The 15,783-nt window shown below is 29.9% G+C and overlaps 1 protein-coding gene across 1 annotated transcript in view; it reads right to left on the minus strand.

Annotated features, from left to right (window-relative positions):
* The window catches only part of LOC107447872 (uncharacterized), a 52,522-nt gene extending 46,004 nt beyond the window's left edge, over positions 1–6,518 (minus strand). Inside the window, exon 1 of the mRNA XM_016062907.5 lies at positions 5,203–6,518. Coding sequence (XP_015918393.1) covers positions 5,203–6,373 — 1,171 coding nt within the window. The 5' untranslated portion in view covers positions 6,374–6,518. The remainder of the gene's footprint in view (positions 1–5,202) is intronic.
* Between the last annotated feature and the right edge of the window lie 9,265 nt (positions 6,519–15,783).

Consider the following 15,783-nt stretch of genomic DNA (forward strand, 5'->3'; position numbering starts at 1 on the left):
ATGTTGTTAAGAACTTTTTATGAATCATTAAATTTAAATTTGTCGTTAAAAACATTCTTTGAATTGACAAAGCATACAACTGAGCCAATAAATGCTTCATTTATTTTAGTAACCAAAAGATAACACACAATCTAAGAAAAAACTTTCTTATTTATTATACAACTAAACTTTCTGTACTACAACTAAAGTAATTTCATTCTACACTAGGGGTGCACAACCTTTTTCAGTGAAGGGCCACATGCACAGCAGATAGACCAATGAAGGGCCGCATGCCAAAGTGTTTAGACTGACATATTGAAAGCAATTGTTGGTGGTGATTGTTATATAAACATCATTGTTTATATAACACTAAATTCTTTTTGTCGGTTAACCTTGTAATCTCTTTGCAGAAAATACAATACTTTAAAACGTTTAAAATTAGAAAATGCAAAACTGATTACTTAAGGAGGAAAACAGAATTCGAAAATCAGAATCAATTTATCGGAAAAAATTTAGATAAATTGAAATAATTAAAAAACTATGGAAAAATTGAAATTTTTTTTATCACATTACAAAATACAAAAGTCCATTTTAACATAAATTTTAACGTTAATTTTTTTTTCATAGAATTAAATTTCAAATAAATAAATATTCTAGTCATTAATATAAATTCAAGTTAAATACTTTGATTTAAAGAAAGTTTATAGGGTTAAAAATGATTAAAACTGAAACTAAACCCCTTAAGTGGAAAATAAGACTTAGCATTTATTAGGGAATATACTTTATCTTTCAGACATTTTTATTTTAAATTAATAATAAGAGGCTATGAGAGGGAAAAAAAAGAAAGAAGAAAACACATTAAATTTTAAGGAACTATATTCCTTAATAATAAAAAACTATTAAGATACTTGTTTACAACTTTTTATGACGAATATATTTTTAACATGACACTTACTATTTACAATTAATACACAATCAATAAGATTTACATTACTTTTCGAAACTTATCTTGATTAAATTTTTTATACAGTCAAAATTTAATGATATGCAAATCATTTCCTAGCATATAATCATAAATGATATAAAATGCTCCAAGAAGATAGAAAATGGTTTAAAAAATTTCTTAATGGTTACACTGTAATTTGCAAAATTTTTGAATATTGTGATAATTTTATGTACTTGATCATGTGATATTTTTTGAGCCATTAAATGAAAATGTAATGATTGTATTTAAAGACTACTCTGTAATTTTGAACAGGCCAAATTCATTCTGGAAAACAGTCTTTCGACAAAAGCTGTTGTTGTGGGTAGTATTAAACTTAGAGCAAATAACATAATCAGTTTTGGAATTTGTCCTAGATGGTGTTCTTCCTTTCTGGGTTTTTAAATCGCGGAAATACAAATAGCGATGTGTTATTTTTTAATTGCTTGAATACGAATTGCTATGTGTTATTTTTTAATTGCTTGAATACGAATTGCCATGTGTGATTTTTAAATTGCGTAAATAATAAACTCGATGCTTGTTTTTCAAATCGCGTGAATACGAATTGCCATGTGTGATTTTTAAATTGCGTAAATAATAAACTCGATGCTTGTTTTTCAAATCGCGTGAATACGAATCGTGTGGCTTTTAAATTGCGAAAGGACTACTCGCAACACTTGATTTTTAAAATGCCTGAATATGAATCGCGATATATGGTTTTTAAAACGAGAAAAGTAGCAACGGATGATATTTTAAACGCCAGAACACGAATCGCGATATGTGATTTTAAATCCCGTAAATACGAAACGCGATGGATTATTTTTAAATCTCGTTAATGTTAATACGAAATGCGATGCGCAATTTTCAGATAGCGTAAATACAAATTACGATGTATGACTTTTAAATTACATGTGACAACAAAAAGAATAGGTTCGATGTGTGTTGTTAAACTTGCACGTGTTCATGGGACTTAAGAATTATGCCGTTTTTTGAATTATTTATTTATTTATTTTCTTTTTTTTTTTTTTGCAAAACGGACCGCGTTTAAACACATCTCGGTTTTTTTTCCTGGGAAGGTTTTGATTTGGCTAAGATACGTAATTACTTTTTAAGTTACGAAAAAAATTAAAGCTGAATCGAATTTCACGAGTTGTAATATTGTGTGAAAATATCAGGTATATTCTAAATCAAATAAAAATGCAGCAATAACGGGAAAGAAGAAAAAGCACTTTCGAAAAACCTCTTAAAAAATTCGTGTTAAAATCGGTACAACGCAAATGATAAAATCGGCACAAACAGAGCACGTAAAAAATATCATAATCTTTTTAAATCACGGGGAAAACGTAATAACTACTAAAACAATAACCAAAATACTTTAATATTTTAGATGAAATTGGAGTAAATAAAGTCCATCAAAATTTTATGTAATTTAAATGCGAGATTTGAAATTAAAATGTCGCAATAGCGTATAAAAAATATCGGTACTTTCAAAACCTTGTAGAAATGTGTAGCAATAATTTCTAAAATAACGATTGTAAAATAATTTGATTCGCGATAAAATCGTTACAAATAAGCCATATCAAAAAATGGTTATCTAAATGAGCGATTCTTTACTCGCGATTCGTAATAATATCATGCTAAAATATCGAAGTTTTAAAAACTGGGCGGAAATGTGCAGCAATAACTGTTGAAGAAAGGATCTAAAGTCATTTAGATTTTCCATGAAGTTTGCACAAATAAAGCGTTTCATAACTTTCAAAAATCGCTATTTCAGAAACACTTGAAAATGGGTAGCAATAACTACCGAAAAGTCATTGGAATCGGCACATACGAAATGCGTCAAAAGTGGTAATTAAAATTCGTAAATCGTAATAATGATGTATTAAAAATATTGGGATTTTTAAAACTATGCTGAAATCCGTAGCGTTAACCATCGAAAAACTACATTGATTGAGATTGGGTGCGTCAAAAACTTAAAACTGTAAATTTAAATTACCGAATTTTTTTTATTATTTTTCAAAAACAAATATTTAATTTTTTTTTTTCATTTTGTTCAGATTGCGGCCGCGGGCCGCACTTCGAGGGTTGGCGGGCCGCATTTGGCCCGCGGGCCGCAGGTTGAGCACCCCTATTCTACACTAATATTGCATAATCGAAGAATCCATCATTATTCTTATTTACATGAATTAACCTTTAATTGAAATGTGATTTAATAATATGATAGATTGCATCAACTTCAAGGCTAGTGTAGTGCTTCAAAAAGCTGACAGTTCCTATTTATAGGAGGAATTCTATAAACAAAAGGTGAAGGTTATTTCACTTCACTTCTTTTAACAACTGAGTTCATTTTGCTCATTAATTAAAGGGTCAGATCGTTTTCTGGTAACAAAAGAAAAGAGCTTCATTACAGGTTTCGAAGCCTATTATTATTTCCCTGGGTTTCGAACCTAATCGTAATTCAACCCGAATGTTCCACCCGGACGGAGGTTAAATTAAAGTAGTTAGAACAAAATCAGCTGTCGACGGTGTAGAAGGGATATCCTGCATATGGCGCATGCAAGGGGCGTGACGGGCATGACACGCGGCGCGCGCGACGCATGCGTGCCAGGTGACCGGGGCAGATGTAACCCTTATTTTACATCTGCACACCTATACCTTCCTTTGATTAACCATGCAAAAGGGGGGAAAGAAGACGGGGTTATAATATGCAGATGAAGTGTCTACATTTTAGAAAGGAAGTGTATCAACTTACTAAGGAAATGCAATGCATGCATGAAATTATTGATTTTCTATTTATTTTTGATGATCGCACATCAATTGCTACAATCTACATTGCTTTATTATTTAACACAAATCCCAAAAATATTGACACTGAAAAATAATTATAATAAATTTAAATGTAAAAAGCAAGAAAGTAAAAAAAAATAGCATATAACAGTATACGTAAACGTGTATGAGAATCTTAAAAAATATCAACATTTATTCACTATACTGTTAATTACAGATTTGAAGTATAGTAAAATTTAAAATAAAATAAATAAATGAAAAAGCTAGGTTACAAATTTCAATCTGTAATTTATATAATAGCTATATTTATGATAACTAACATTCAAATTCTTAAAATGTAGAAGAAAAACGTAATAAATTTTTTTCTTCTTTTTGAATCTAAGTATATAAAGAAAAAGTGGTATAATAAACTTGATATATTTAAATTTCAAAAACTTAAACATAATTATTAAAGCACCTTAGCAGTGAATTATTGAAATAAAATAATTCTTTTTCTATAAAAAACAAAATAGTTTCTTCTCTTTGCAAAAAAAAAAAAAAAAAAAAAAATACTAGGAGTTGATGTTTTCTTTTTTTTTTTTTAATCCTTATAGTAAACTAGGAATACGAACTGAAAATTCTCAAGAATAAATTAAAAAAATACCAATAACAAAATAACTTATAATTTAAGGATTTGTGTAAGAAAATAAAATGATACAATACAAGAATATCTTCACAAAATATAGATGGGAAAGTGCTATTATTAATTACAAATCCTACCTTTATTAAATATTAATTCCCATCTACAAATTCCTACACAAAAACTACAAAAATATTTCAAATCCATAACCTACCAAGACCAGTAATTAAATCTCACATTATATAAGACCGTTTAACTAAAATGATAACTAACTAACGTTTATTCTTCGCTTGAAATCAATAATTTAATACATTGTGATCACGGGGAATGTGAACTTTCATCGTTATATGATATAAATCACAAACATACAATATTTATTAAAATATTTCTGTGCAAAGTCACTTCATGCCCCCATGTATAAGATACGCCAGCGCCACCCTTACTATGTCGTAACATAGTGTTTACTTTTCACTTTCAAGAAGTAAAAAATCATCTTTATGGATTTAAATAATAAAATTAGCACTTTTCTTTAATAAAATGCAATCCATTTATACCAATAATGTCCGTTTGTTTTTCAAAAGAATAGTAAACAACTTTTTTCGAAGAATAGTAATAAATAAAAGTCAACGGCCTAAAAATTAAAATTTTTACAGAACAAGGAAGGATCTAAAATGTAGACTGCATACCCTTAAATATATATGTATTTAAGAAACTAAATTATTGTGCACGATGTCCAGGAATTGATATGACTCATCATTTTTGCAGAGGCGTCAAGATCTGTCACTATCAGAAGATAAAAACCAATAACTATTAAAAATTTAAAATATGAACTTACCAATGAGGAGAAGTGCAACAGTAAGATGTTCTCTTCCAGTAGCTTTGACTACACCTACAATTGTTCCAACAACAGAGCACATAAGTCCTAAACAAGCAATCACCACAACAAGCCATCGAATAGCCACACTATGTGTCGCCAGAAGACCACAGCATTGCTTCCTAGCTTGTCGACGTGGTGTAACCAAATCTGGCAGTGGACACTGTGTCAACACATTCTGTGACGGTGAAGTCACAGTACTAGGTCTCCAACAATTATTGTTGGTTTGTTGAGAGTTAGACCAAGTCAGGCTGTTGCTGGGGTTTTGGGTACTACTGCTAGGGGTATCTGTGGTGGTTTGTCTCCCGATGTGGGCGTTTCTGGTTACCCAAGGACTAGTGGAACTGCTGATGGTCGATGTATGTTCTCTCTTCCACTGTTGTGGTGTGGCTATGTTTGAGGAATCTAACCGTTGCTGTTGAGTCCTTAGAGCCTCATGCTGTCTACTGTTTATGGTAGCTGATGAGGACATCGGAGAATGTGATAATCCATCTTGATGGGTTCTAGCACAGATGATACCTTGAGTAGAACTACGAGATACAGCCTGCGTTTGATGCTGATGATGAATATCATACGAACTGTTAGATGGTACACGCGAATCATATACTCCACCAACAGGCACAGAACGTGTTCGGGCATGTTGTATACTAAGGTTCGTTTGCGTATGATGAGTGACATCAGGTAAGCGACCTAAGCTTGACTCAGCACGACGAGTCACATCGGGGGGATGGTTTTCCAAAATACCCCTAATTCTCCATGTATCGCCAGCAGACCGAGTAGAATGGGTATCACTGGAATATCGCATTGAACCCACATTACTAGCAGAATTTAAATGTCCGGTCGGGACATTGACCAACGGCCGGACATTTTGATAGTGGTGAACAGAAGCTGGAGATGTGTATGAACGATTAGATCTCCTGCACAAGTCCGGGTATCCGTTGGAGTTATTCCTCGATTCGGGGATGTTGTTGTTACTACCGAATTCGAACTGTTGTTGGGGTCGAGTCGAATTTTCCCAGATTTGACGAGATATGTGACTAGGATCCACTCTACACCTGGGGCATGTGACGTGACTTCGTGGTCGATTGCGAATTTCGACAGGAATACTGAGAGAGCGGTTAAACTCCGCCATCTTTATAGTAACAAACAGAGAAGAATCGATCGTTAAGCATCACCAAGGAGCACTTCCGCAATCCTCACCCTCTAATATGCAACTCGCGTCTGCGTAAATAGTTTTGGCTGCAGAGAGTTGACGGTTGTGTTTTCTTCCTTCCATTAGGGGTGAGGGAGAGGGGGTTCCAAGCTAGATTTATACTACTGCCATCTGTTGAGGAATTATAAAGATAGCAAATCGTGCTTGCAGAGAAAAAAAGTATACTTTCCTGGTACGGAAAATAAAAATTAAATTTTAAAGTTTTTTCTATTCATTTATTGAAAAAAAATTCGCCATTATAATTTTTTTTTTATTTCATACAAATTTAAAAATGCAAATAATTATTTTTTGAAGTATTTATTTATTTGTCATAATTATTTTCATATATTTATGTTGTCTATATATTTACTTATGCATTTTATTTATTTACTGAATTATTTATTTAATTTAATTTATTTGTTTATTTAAGAATTGTCTTAATTTATTTACTTACTTATTTCAATCAGAAATATTATTCTATAAACCTAAAAAATTGTCCAATGTTTTTTAATTTATTTGTATATACCAACGGTTTCTTACACTGAGTACCGCTTTCATAATTCTTAAAATTAAATCAGCAAAACTATTGAAATGAATTATTTTAATTAACTTTATTTAATAATTTCTTTCTAAAAAATAATATAATTAATTTGTTTGTTAACTTTTATAGTACATTTATTTCATAATTTATTTTATTAGTTTATTTACTTATTTAATGCACGTAAGAAATCGTATCTATTGTAAACGATAAATAATTTATACATTGTAAAACGGCACTTTACACTAAATACCACTTAAATACTTCTTAAAATTAAATAGTAAGAGCCAAATATAAAAAGTGTATTTAATTACTTTTATTTAAACTATTCAAATATTTATATATTTTATTATTATATATTTTATAGGTTTATATCCTTAATTATTTGAAGCAATAATATTCTTCTATGCAATATAAAAAAGTTGGACTTTACAACATTATTTATTGATGATACTTTAAATAAAGTATTATTTTCACTCTTCCCAAAATTAAATAGCCGTAGCAAAATTATTTTTTTATTTTATTTGTTTTTGCTTTTATTTCATCAGTACCACAAGTAATAAAACGTTATTCATTAGTTATTTATTTCATTTGCAGAAAAGCAAGTAATTTATTTCTGTCAAAAATATCCTTTTGTAAAATTTTAAAAATTTGGACATAGCGACAAAGCTGCGCTTTATTTAAAGTGCATTTACAGAAAGATAAAAGAGTAAAAGAAAGTAATAAAGTATAAAAGAAAGGAATAACTTACCAAAAGTGGTATTTTAAATAATATACGTACCACTTTCATATACTAAATTAAATATGGCCACAAATATTATTTAATTATGAATATTCATTTTTTTAATAAAATAATATTTGTATGTAATAATAAAATATAAAACCAAGACAGTCGTCTTTAGTGTAATAATAGAACAATTCAAGAATTTGTAATTGGACTTGAAATGGAGAAATTTTTTTCAGCATATTCTGGTGTATAAGTCGACTTTTCAAACCCCAAAATCTTACGAAAATCAGGGGTCGACTTATACGGCGGGAATAAAGTGAAACATTTGTTTTTATTATTATTTAAGAACGAATTACTTAAATTACGTTCAGAAAAAGAAAAAAGAGTCAGAAAAGTTAAAATAACTTATTTTAGAATTTTCCAAAAAATATAAAGCTGCGAAAACTTAAAAACATACCATAAAGTTATAAATAATTGCTCCAAAGCATCACCTGCATCGGATTCGCTAACGTTAGCAGTATCGTCATTACGGGTGCTGCCTTGCAATGGATTCTATTTCATTCTCCTAAGGTGAGTCTCACAAATGAATCGTCTTTACTTCCATTCAAAGAATTCCAAATTCCACATTTTTTAAAAAGAAAGATATTGCAATTACATATTAATGTACAATTTGTCACGTGTCTAGTATAATTTGACGCTTGACGTTGATAGGAAGAGCCCGGATATTTCTTACTTTCGTAAGTTTTATTTTCTTATCATTAAGGCCCGGATTTTGATGACATTTACATTTTTTTGGATTTTTGGACATTTTTTGTCCTTTAGAGCATTTTTTTAGATTTATAGGGCATTTTTCTTTAAATTTTGAGGCGTATTTTGCATTTTAAAGCACTTTTTTGAATTTTTGATAATTTTTTCTAATTTTTATTATTTTCTATAATTTTTTATTATTACACTGGCTTCCAAACAATGAAGAAAATCTCTAGGATATTAACAGGTGAAGCAACATCTTTTCAAATTGAGGAAGAATTGTCAGTAAGTGTGACCGTCCTTTTCAAGTACGCACCAATAACATCAGTAGACGTTGAAAGAAGCTTCTCTTAGTATAAAAAGAATAGAGTATAAAGACAAAAGACGCTCGTTTACTTTTCAAAATATTAAAAAAAAATTTAATAATCTAATGTAGTTCTGATATTTAGTAATATAATGAGATGAAAGTTGTTATATTCATTAAAGTTTCGATACAAAATGAAAATGTTTTGGAGTCAATATATTTTCCTTTTTTTTTTTTTTTTTGTTATTTTAGGATATAAAACATATTTTTCAAACTTTAATGAACGTAGAACAAGTATTGCATTGCTTTATATTTTTTGAAACGACTCATAATAATTTTAAAGAGTAAAACATTGTTTTAGTTCAATATTTTTACTTTTATTCAAGTCATGTCATTAGACATTTTTAGCTTTTCAGGGGCATTTTTTGCACTTTTAAGGGCATTTTTTGCACTTTTAAGGGCATTTTTTGGCACTTTTTAGGGGCACTTTTTGCACTTTTTAAGGGCATTAATTGAGATTTTTTAGGTCATCAAAATCCGGGCTCTACTTATCATCAACCCATTCATTCCAAGACGATTAATTTAGAAATTTTAATATCTACTTTTTTTCCGTTGTCGACTTATATACCAGAATACTACCAGAAATTTCCTATCTCGTAATCAAAAATAGAACGGGTAGACTTATACGCCGAGATATAAGGTGAATATATAAATCTAATATAATTAAATTACTACTTGATTCAAACGCAAATATTCTACTACTTTTTCTTCTATCAACTCTGCGACCTGCGTTACACTACTACGTTAACTCTGTGTTACACTACCAAGCATTAATTCGGTAAATAAAGAATTAACAAGTTAAAAAATATTTATAATGAACTAAGATCCAGGAGGCATTTATTTCAACAATGCAAAAGTAAACTCCAGATTAGAAAAGCAGCAAATTAGTAATAAAATTGCTGACATAATTAGTAACAAAAAAATATACTTCTTAAAACTATTTTTAAATAAAAGGAAATTATATTATTTTTTTAAAGTGTGATTTGATAATTGCATCACAATGGATAAATACTAAATAAATAAGACAAGCTAAGAACTCTGAATAAAGAAATAAATAAAAAAGAATATCTCTGCATGAAAAAAAAATCGTAACCGCTGTTTAGAATGTTCAAAATTTCAAATTACGAAGCATTATAAAAATGCACAAGGAGTACGACAGATTAAAAAAAAAAAAAAGAACGTAACATTCGAACATTTGTTCGTGAATTAACTGTTTAAACTGTTAAAATAGCATGTTTGGTCGATCTGTAGCCCGCTGAAATGCCACTACGAAGTCAAAACTAGACATTTTCAAAGTGAGAAGTTTCTCGAATTTTGCATCAAAATTTGAATTTGTCCGAAAATTTTTGCAAACTTAAATATTTTTTAAATTTTTTTATGCTTCTTTAAATATTGACTATTTAATTGTCGTAAAAAATATACCCCTCCCCGAGATCTTTGTGTTATTAATTCACGCTTGTGTAGATGTTAATCAAAAGTAGTAATGAAAAATAAAAAAAGAAAGAAAGATTCAGAGAGAGATTATATTTTAGCAAATGTGAATTTGAAAACTTGTATTGAAAATTCTAAAAATAAAAACTTAATAAAGAGAGATAAAAAACTGTTCTCTATTTGAAATGCTATAAGTCTTGTCAACGAGTAAAATTACTTTTCATTTATTTTTCTTCTTTATGAAACAGCACAACCAGTATTCTTTAAGTTAAATTTTATTCAGTTTAATTTAATATTTTAATTTGACTTCAAGAAAGGCTTAAATAGCATTAAATTACTCTTAACAGAATGTTACATCTACTGAATTCAAATCTCAGGAAGTCCGCAAAAGTTACTGTCGATCTTTATCAATAGCTTCTTGCAGTGGTGGATCAGGGTCGGTCCTCAAAGACCTGAAAATGTGATCACCCCCTGGGCAATGAAGATATAGGAGAGTATTCCTCTATATTCTTTGCCCTGGGTGTTGGATTTTCCTTGAAGGCGGGGACCTTGAACCCTATGCCTTTTTTGAACTAAAAAACCATTTGAAAAAAAATTATATAATTTAAAAAAATTTTTTGTCGGAATTTGATTTATTTTTGGGATTATGAATAAAATATTTATTTATATGAATAAGTCTGAAGCTATGTAAGTGTGTCATAATTTAAGTAACTATAGGGAGCTGCATGTTCAGCCTAATGCATGTGCATAAAATTCTGAGTTACTAAACTTTTGAGACCAAGGGGCCCCTTAAAAATCACCCCCCCCCCCCCACAAAAAAAGTTGAAGGAAAAATACGTTTTTGAAAAATAATAATTCAAGTTTGCAGCGATGAATTTTGAAACCAAAAATTACGCTATAACGACATAATGGACATTAAACTCTGAGTTGACAAACTTTTTTTTAGGGGGGGGGGAATAATAATAAGCGGTCTCGCGTATTTAATACCTTCAAAATACCTTCACGTATGCCTTCAAAACGTGTGAGAAGAGGAGACCCCCTTAAAATCAGTCATCCTTCTTCCTTTAAGAATAGAAGAGGGAAAAAAAAAGAAGAAAAAAACACCTTTACGAAAATGATACTTCAACTTCGCAATGATGAATTATGAAACAAAAGCATACTTATTATTACGGCTATAATATTGATTTCTGTTTAATGTTAAACAGAAATAAAGTAATAAATTATAAAATTTGCCCAGCTTTATCAATGCTAATTTTAAAAAAAATGACGAGCTTTAATTCTTTTAAAAAAATTGCATCATTGACTGCTAATTTTGCGTAATTCATTGGCGTGAACACTGTATAGGTCGGATGAATCCCCGATTGCAATGCATTTTTAAGAAAAAAATCTAAATAATAAATTACCTTGTAGTTTTTCATTTTTTTTTTAAATTCAAATCGTGCTTCACTTTCTCGTTTTGGCAATATCAAGGTAATTAAAGGTAAATGTTAAAGTAATATTTTTTTAAAAATTGTTTTCACGTATCAGTTCCTAAAAGTTACAATGCCCCTCCCCTCTCAGTGAAAAATTAGTGAGAACCATTTTTGTTTCAGGGAATTTAAATACTGATAGAGTAAAAACAAAAAGCGTCAAGAATTTTTTTGTGTTACAGTAGTTTAAGCGACTTCTGAAACTGTTTCGACTGTGTAAGAAACATGTGATCTATTTTATTGTTAATAATTAAAGACTAAGGAAACTTATTTTTTACAATAAATTATAAAATGAACTACATGTCGACTAAAAACCAAGTGCCTTAAAATAAATATAAAACAGTTATCTTATTAAAGAATGTTTAAAATTTTGTATAATTACATAAATCAATTTATTAAGCGAAATCAATAACACTTTATTAACATTTCCAAAAAAATTGAGGACATTTTACTCTTTTAAAGGGCCCCTCTGGGCCCCAAACTCCTATTCTGACCCTTGAAATGCTCATCTTTTTCCTGGAAACTGTAAGACATTAAATAGTATAGCTTAGCTGTAATGACCGAAAGTTGTAAGAATGAGTAGTACTAGTGCTAAATATTTCAAATAATGATCTAAAATTGAAAAAAATATCTTAAAATATTAAGCGAAAACGTGTAAAAATATGCCCCAAAATCTTAAAAAATGTCATGAAAAAACTATAAAGAAAGTGTTCAAAGAGAGAAAGAAACTTTAAAAAAGAAAAAAAAAGAACAAAGGAAGAAAAAAAAATTTTGGCCTTACTTATTGATGCTCAAGACTTACATGGATGAAATGATTTAAATAGCGCCGAATTCATAACAGAATAACTGAAACGTTTGAAAAAAAAGTACATAAATAAATTAATAAAAAGTCCCGCTCTTTTATAACAACAAATTATCAAAATATCGTCTGCTTCAATTGAGTCAATGTTATTAATGTTCGAGCTTTATATGGATGAAATGATTTAAATAGCGCCGAATTTAATATAAATTTCTGGAATAAATAAATCGTTTGCGTCAGGTATATTACCTGTAGGGAGCTCTTATCATTCATTAGCCAGGAATTTCCGCTGTCGTCTGAGGGGTTGAGGGGGGAGAAGATTGGCTGAGCGTGAGAAAGCAAGGTCAGGGAGACAAGGTCAGGGTGGGCGGGCGTCATTTTCCATCATCAGAAGTGCCCTAGGGCAAGAACTCTCATATTCTCTCTCGACTTGTGAATAGCCATCGTTGCGTGATCGTGCAAGTGGGCATAATTGGGTTATTTTTTTTCTACGACTTTATGCTGTTGAAAAGAGATTTAATATTTTGCACGAAAACGATCACAAGAGATTAGCATATATTATCAGGTAAAATAAACATTTTGTGACGGAATTTCAATTATTATAACCATTTCAAATACATTTTTTGTGATATCTGTTTTCTTTTTTAAGGAAATGGTGCGTGTTTTCAATAATTGTTATGTCCAATAAGATACTTTTCTATAGAAAGAACTATAATTTTTTTTGTTGAATGATATAAAGTAGAGAAACTTATATTCTCCCCTTTTTTCATTTACAGTGGAGTCCCGATAATCCGAGCCCCGGTTATCCGAGTTTCCGCTTTAACCGAGCTATCAAATATTTTAAGGATTTTTTTGTTCTAGTTTATTTTTCATTTTTAAAAATGCCGCCGAAAAATAAATCTGAATTTTATCTTCCAAACACTCAGCAAGACGAAATCCAACAACTTGATCCGATGAAATTATCGTTAATATCGTCAATAATGAAAATGAATCTAGCGAAGATGATGAAGACAGTGATGATTAAAATCAACATATAAAAATTTCTCATACAGATGAACTAAGAGCTATCGAAAATGCTATTGAATATATAGAACAACAAAAAGAGGTGACACCAGCCTTCCTGTTATTCCTAAAAAATGGCGAAACATTGCTGCAGAAAAGCACCAAAATTATGTAAAACAAAAAAAAGATTAAGGACTTTTTTTAACTAAAAACTATTTAATTCTAGTAAAGTATGTTTTTTATATGTTTTTAAGTAAGCTTTTTCATTTTAATATGAATTGTATGTGGAATACTCGTATAAATGTTGTATTTCTTAAATATATTAAATTTATACTTACTCTTTTTCTTTCATTTTTGTACTCTTCGTTTTAACCGAGTTTTTCAGCTATCCGAGTAAGTCGAGGTCCACATTAACTCGGATAATCGGGACTCTACTGTATTTATTTTTATTACTTTATTTATTTGTATTATTTTATTTTTATTCATTTTCTGACTTCATGGAAATTGCTTCATGGATGACTTCATGGAAACGATTTGGAAAACGAAATTTGGATATGAGACTTAGAAGCTGGAACGTTCCGTCTCTCTATAAAGCCAAGGCTTTGTATTTGCTGTTAGAACAGGTGGAACAATACAATATTGATTTGATTGCCATTCACTGCTTTTTAGAAACACTAGAACAAGAAAGAGGGGAAGGCCGCGTGTGAGGTGGACTGACTCAGAAGAGTCTGATTTTTTTGCAATTAATGAAAAGAATTGGAGATCAAAGATAAATCGGAAGTTGTCATAGAGAAATCTTCAGAGGAAGACATTGGCTCACATTGGACTGTCTGGTCAACTATGATGATGCTGAGCATTGTTACAAATAGTTTATCAATTAATAGTAGTCTCTCAGGACTTAAAATTTTTGATGAATTAAAAATCTTTACAAAAATGATGTAGCGCTTCAATTTAGTGCATAAAAAAAAACTAATTAGAAATATTTTAGATTTATATTAATGTATCACAATGCAACTAATGTAATTAGTGAACTTAAGAGCAATTTTACAACTGCACAGGAGTAGTTAAATAGAACGAATGGTTGATTTTCGTAAACTTTATTCCAAGTATATTAATTTAATTTTTTTTTTTAAATATCTAATTTCATTCGAATAAATATAACCATTAAACCGTCCTTACATTTAAATAATGGTGTATTATTATTATTATTATTTTTTCCTTTTCTGTGCTCTTTTTTTCGGTGCTCGTTCTCTGGTGTTTTGTTCTAGTGCCTTTCATTTGTTTGTTTTTCTTCTTTTTCTTCTGTATTTTGCTCCGAAACTTTTTTTTTCCTTCTTCCAGTATTATTTTGAATATCTTTCCTTTTTAGCATCATCAAGTCTATGAAGCTTGCCTATTTATAAGGGTATATAATTTATCAATGAAAGAAAAATACAGTTTCGAATACTTATTTTCATGAAAAAAATTTTCTAATGCGTATTTATAAAAAATAGACGCATTGATTTCTGATTGTTTTTTTCGCCACGCATAACAAAAAATAAAAGTTAAGAAACTTAGCAAATGCAAGAAATAATGATGATGTTCTACCATAGAAGGGAGAGAAAAAAGTTAATCCTTGCTGATGGACAGGATGTTAGGTTGGTTATTACGAAGCAATTTCATTCATGTTTCCTCTTGTCACATGCTATCTCCTCCTTCACCCTCCCCTCTCTCCATCCCTCTGTCGTCCTTTACCTGGTAGGTGAAAAGGAAATTGAAATCGATCCCATAATAGCCTTTTCATATTTATCGCTTTCACCGTGGCAAGAATTCTCTTTTATCGTCTGCTACTCTATAATAATTCCTCCTCAGATTTAAAGTGAAAAGATCTTTTGCCGTTTTAAAATCCTTCACCGCAAAATAACTTTTTTCTTTGTGAAAGTTTTAGTAAAATTATAATAGAGGGAAAAAATATGCTTGAGAAAAATAGTCGTGAAAATTGGAGTCATCATTTTCTTTAGGATGAAAGAATATGATTTAAACTGTCCGTTTTTGGAAAGATTTGTAATGACACTATTACCGTGCAGTCATCAGCAACTTTAATAACAGTGGATAAAAATAAATTAATATTATGGTTATGAATTATAGAATTTTAAAATAACTGTGGAAAACAACGATTTATGTATCACAAATTTTAGTTTTGTAATCATGTTGAAATCTACTTGAGTACGTTAACTTATTTCATCAATTCAAAAAAAGAAGGAAAAGTTTTGCAACACTTTTATGCTTTTTAC

This window comes from Parasteatoda tepidariorum, chromosome 2, assembly GCF_982258835.1.
Source record: "Parasteatoda tepidariorum strain Cologne lab strain chromosome 2, Ptep-v5.0, whole genome shotgun sequence".
Lineage (NCBI taxonomy): Eukaryota > Metazoa > Arthropoda > Arachnida > Araneae > Theridiidae > Parasteatoda > Parasteatoda tepidariorum.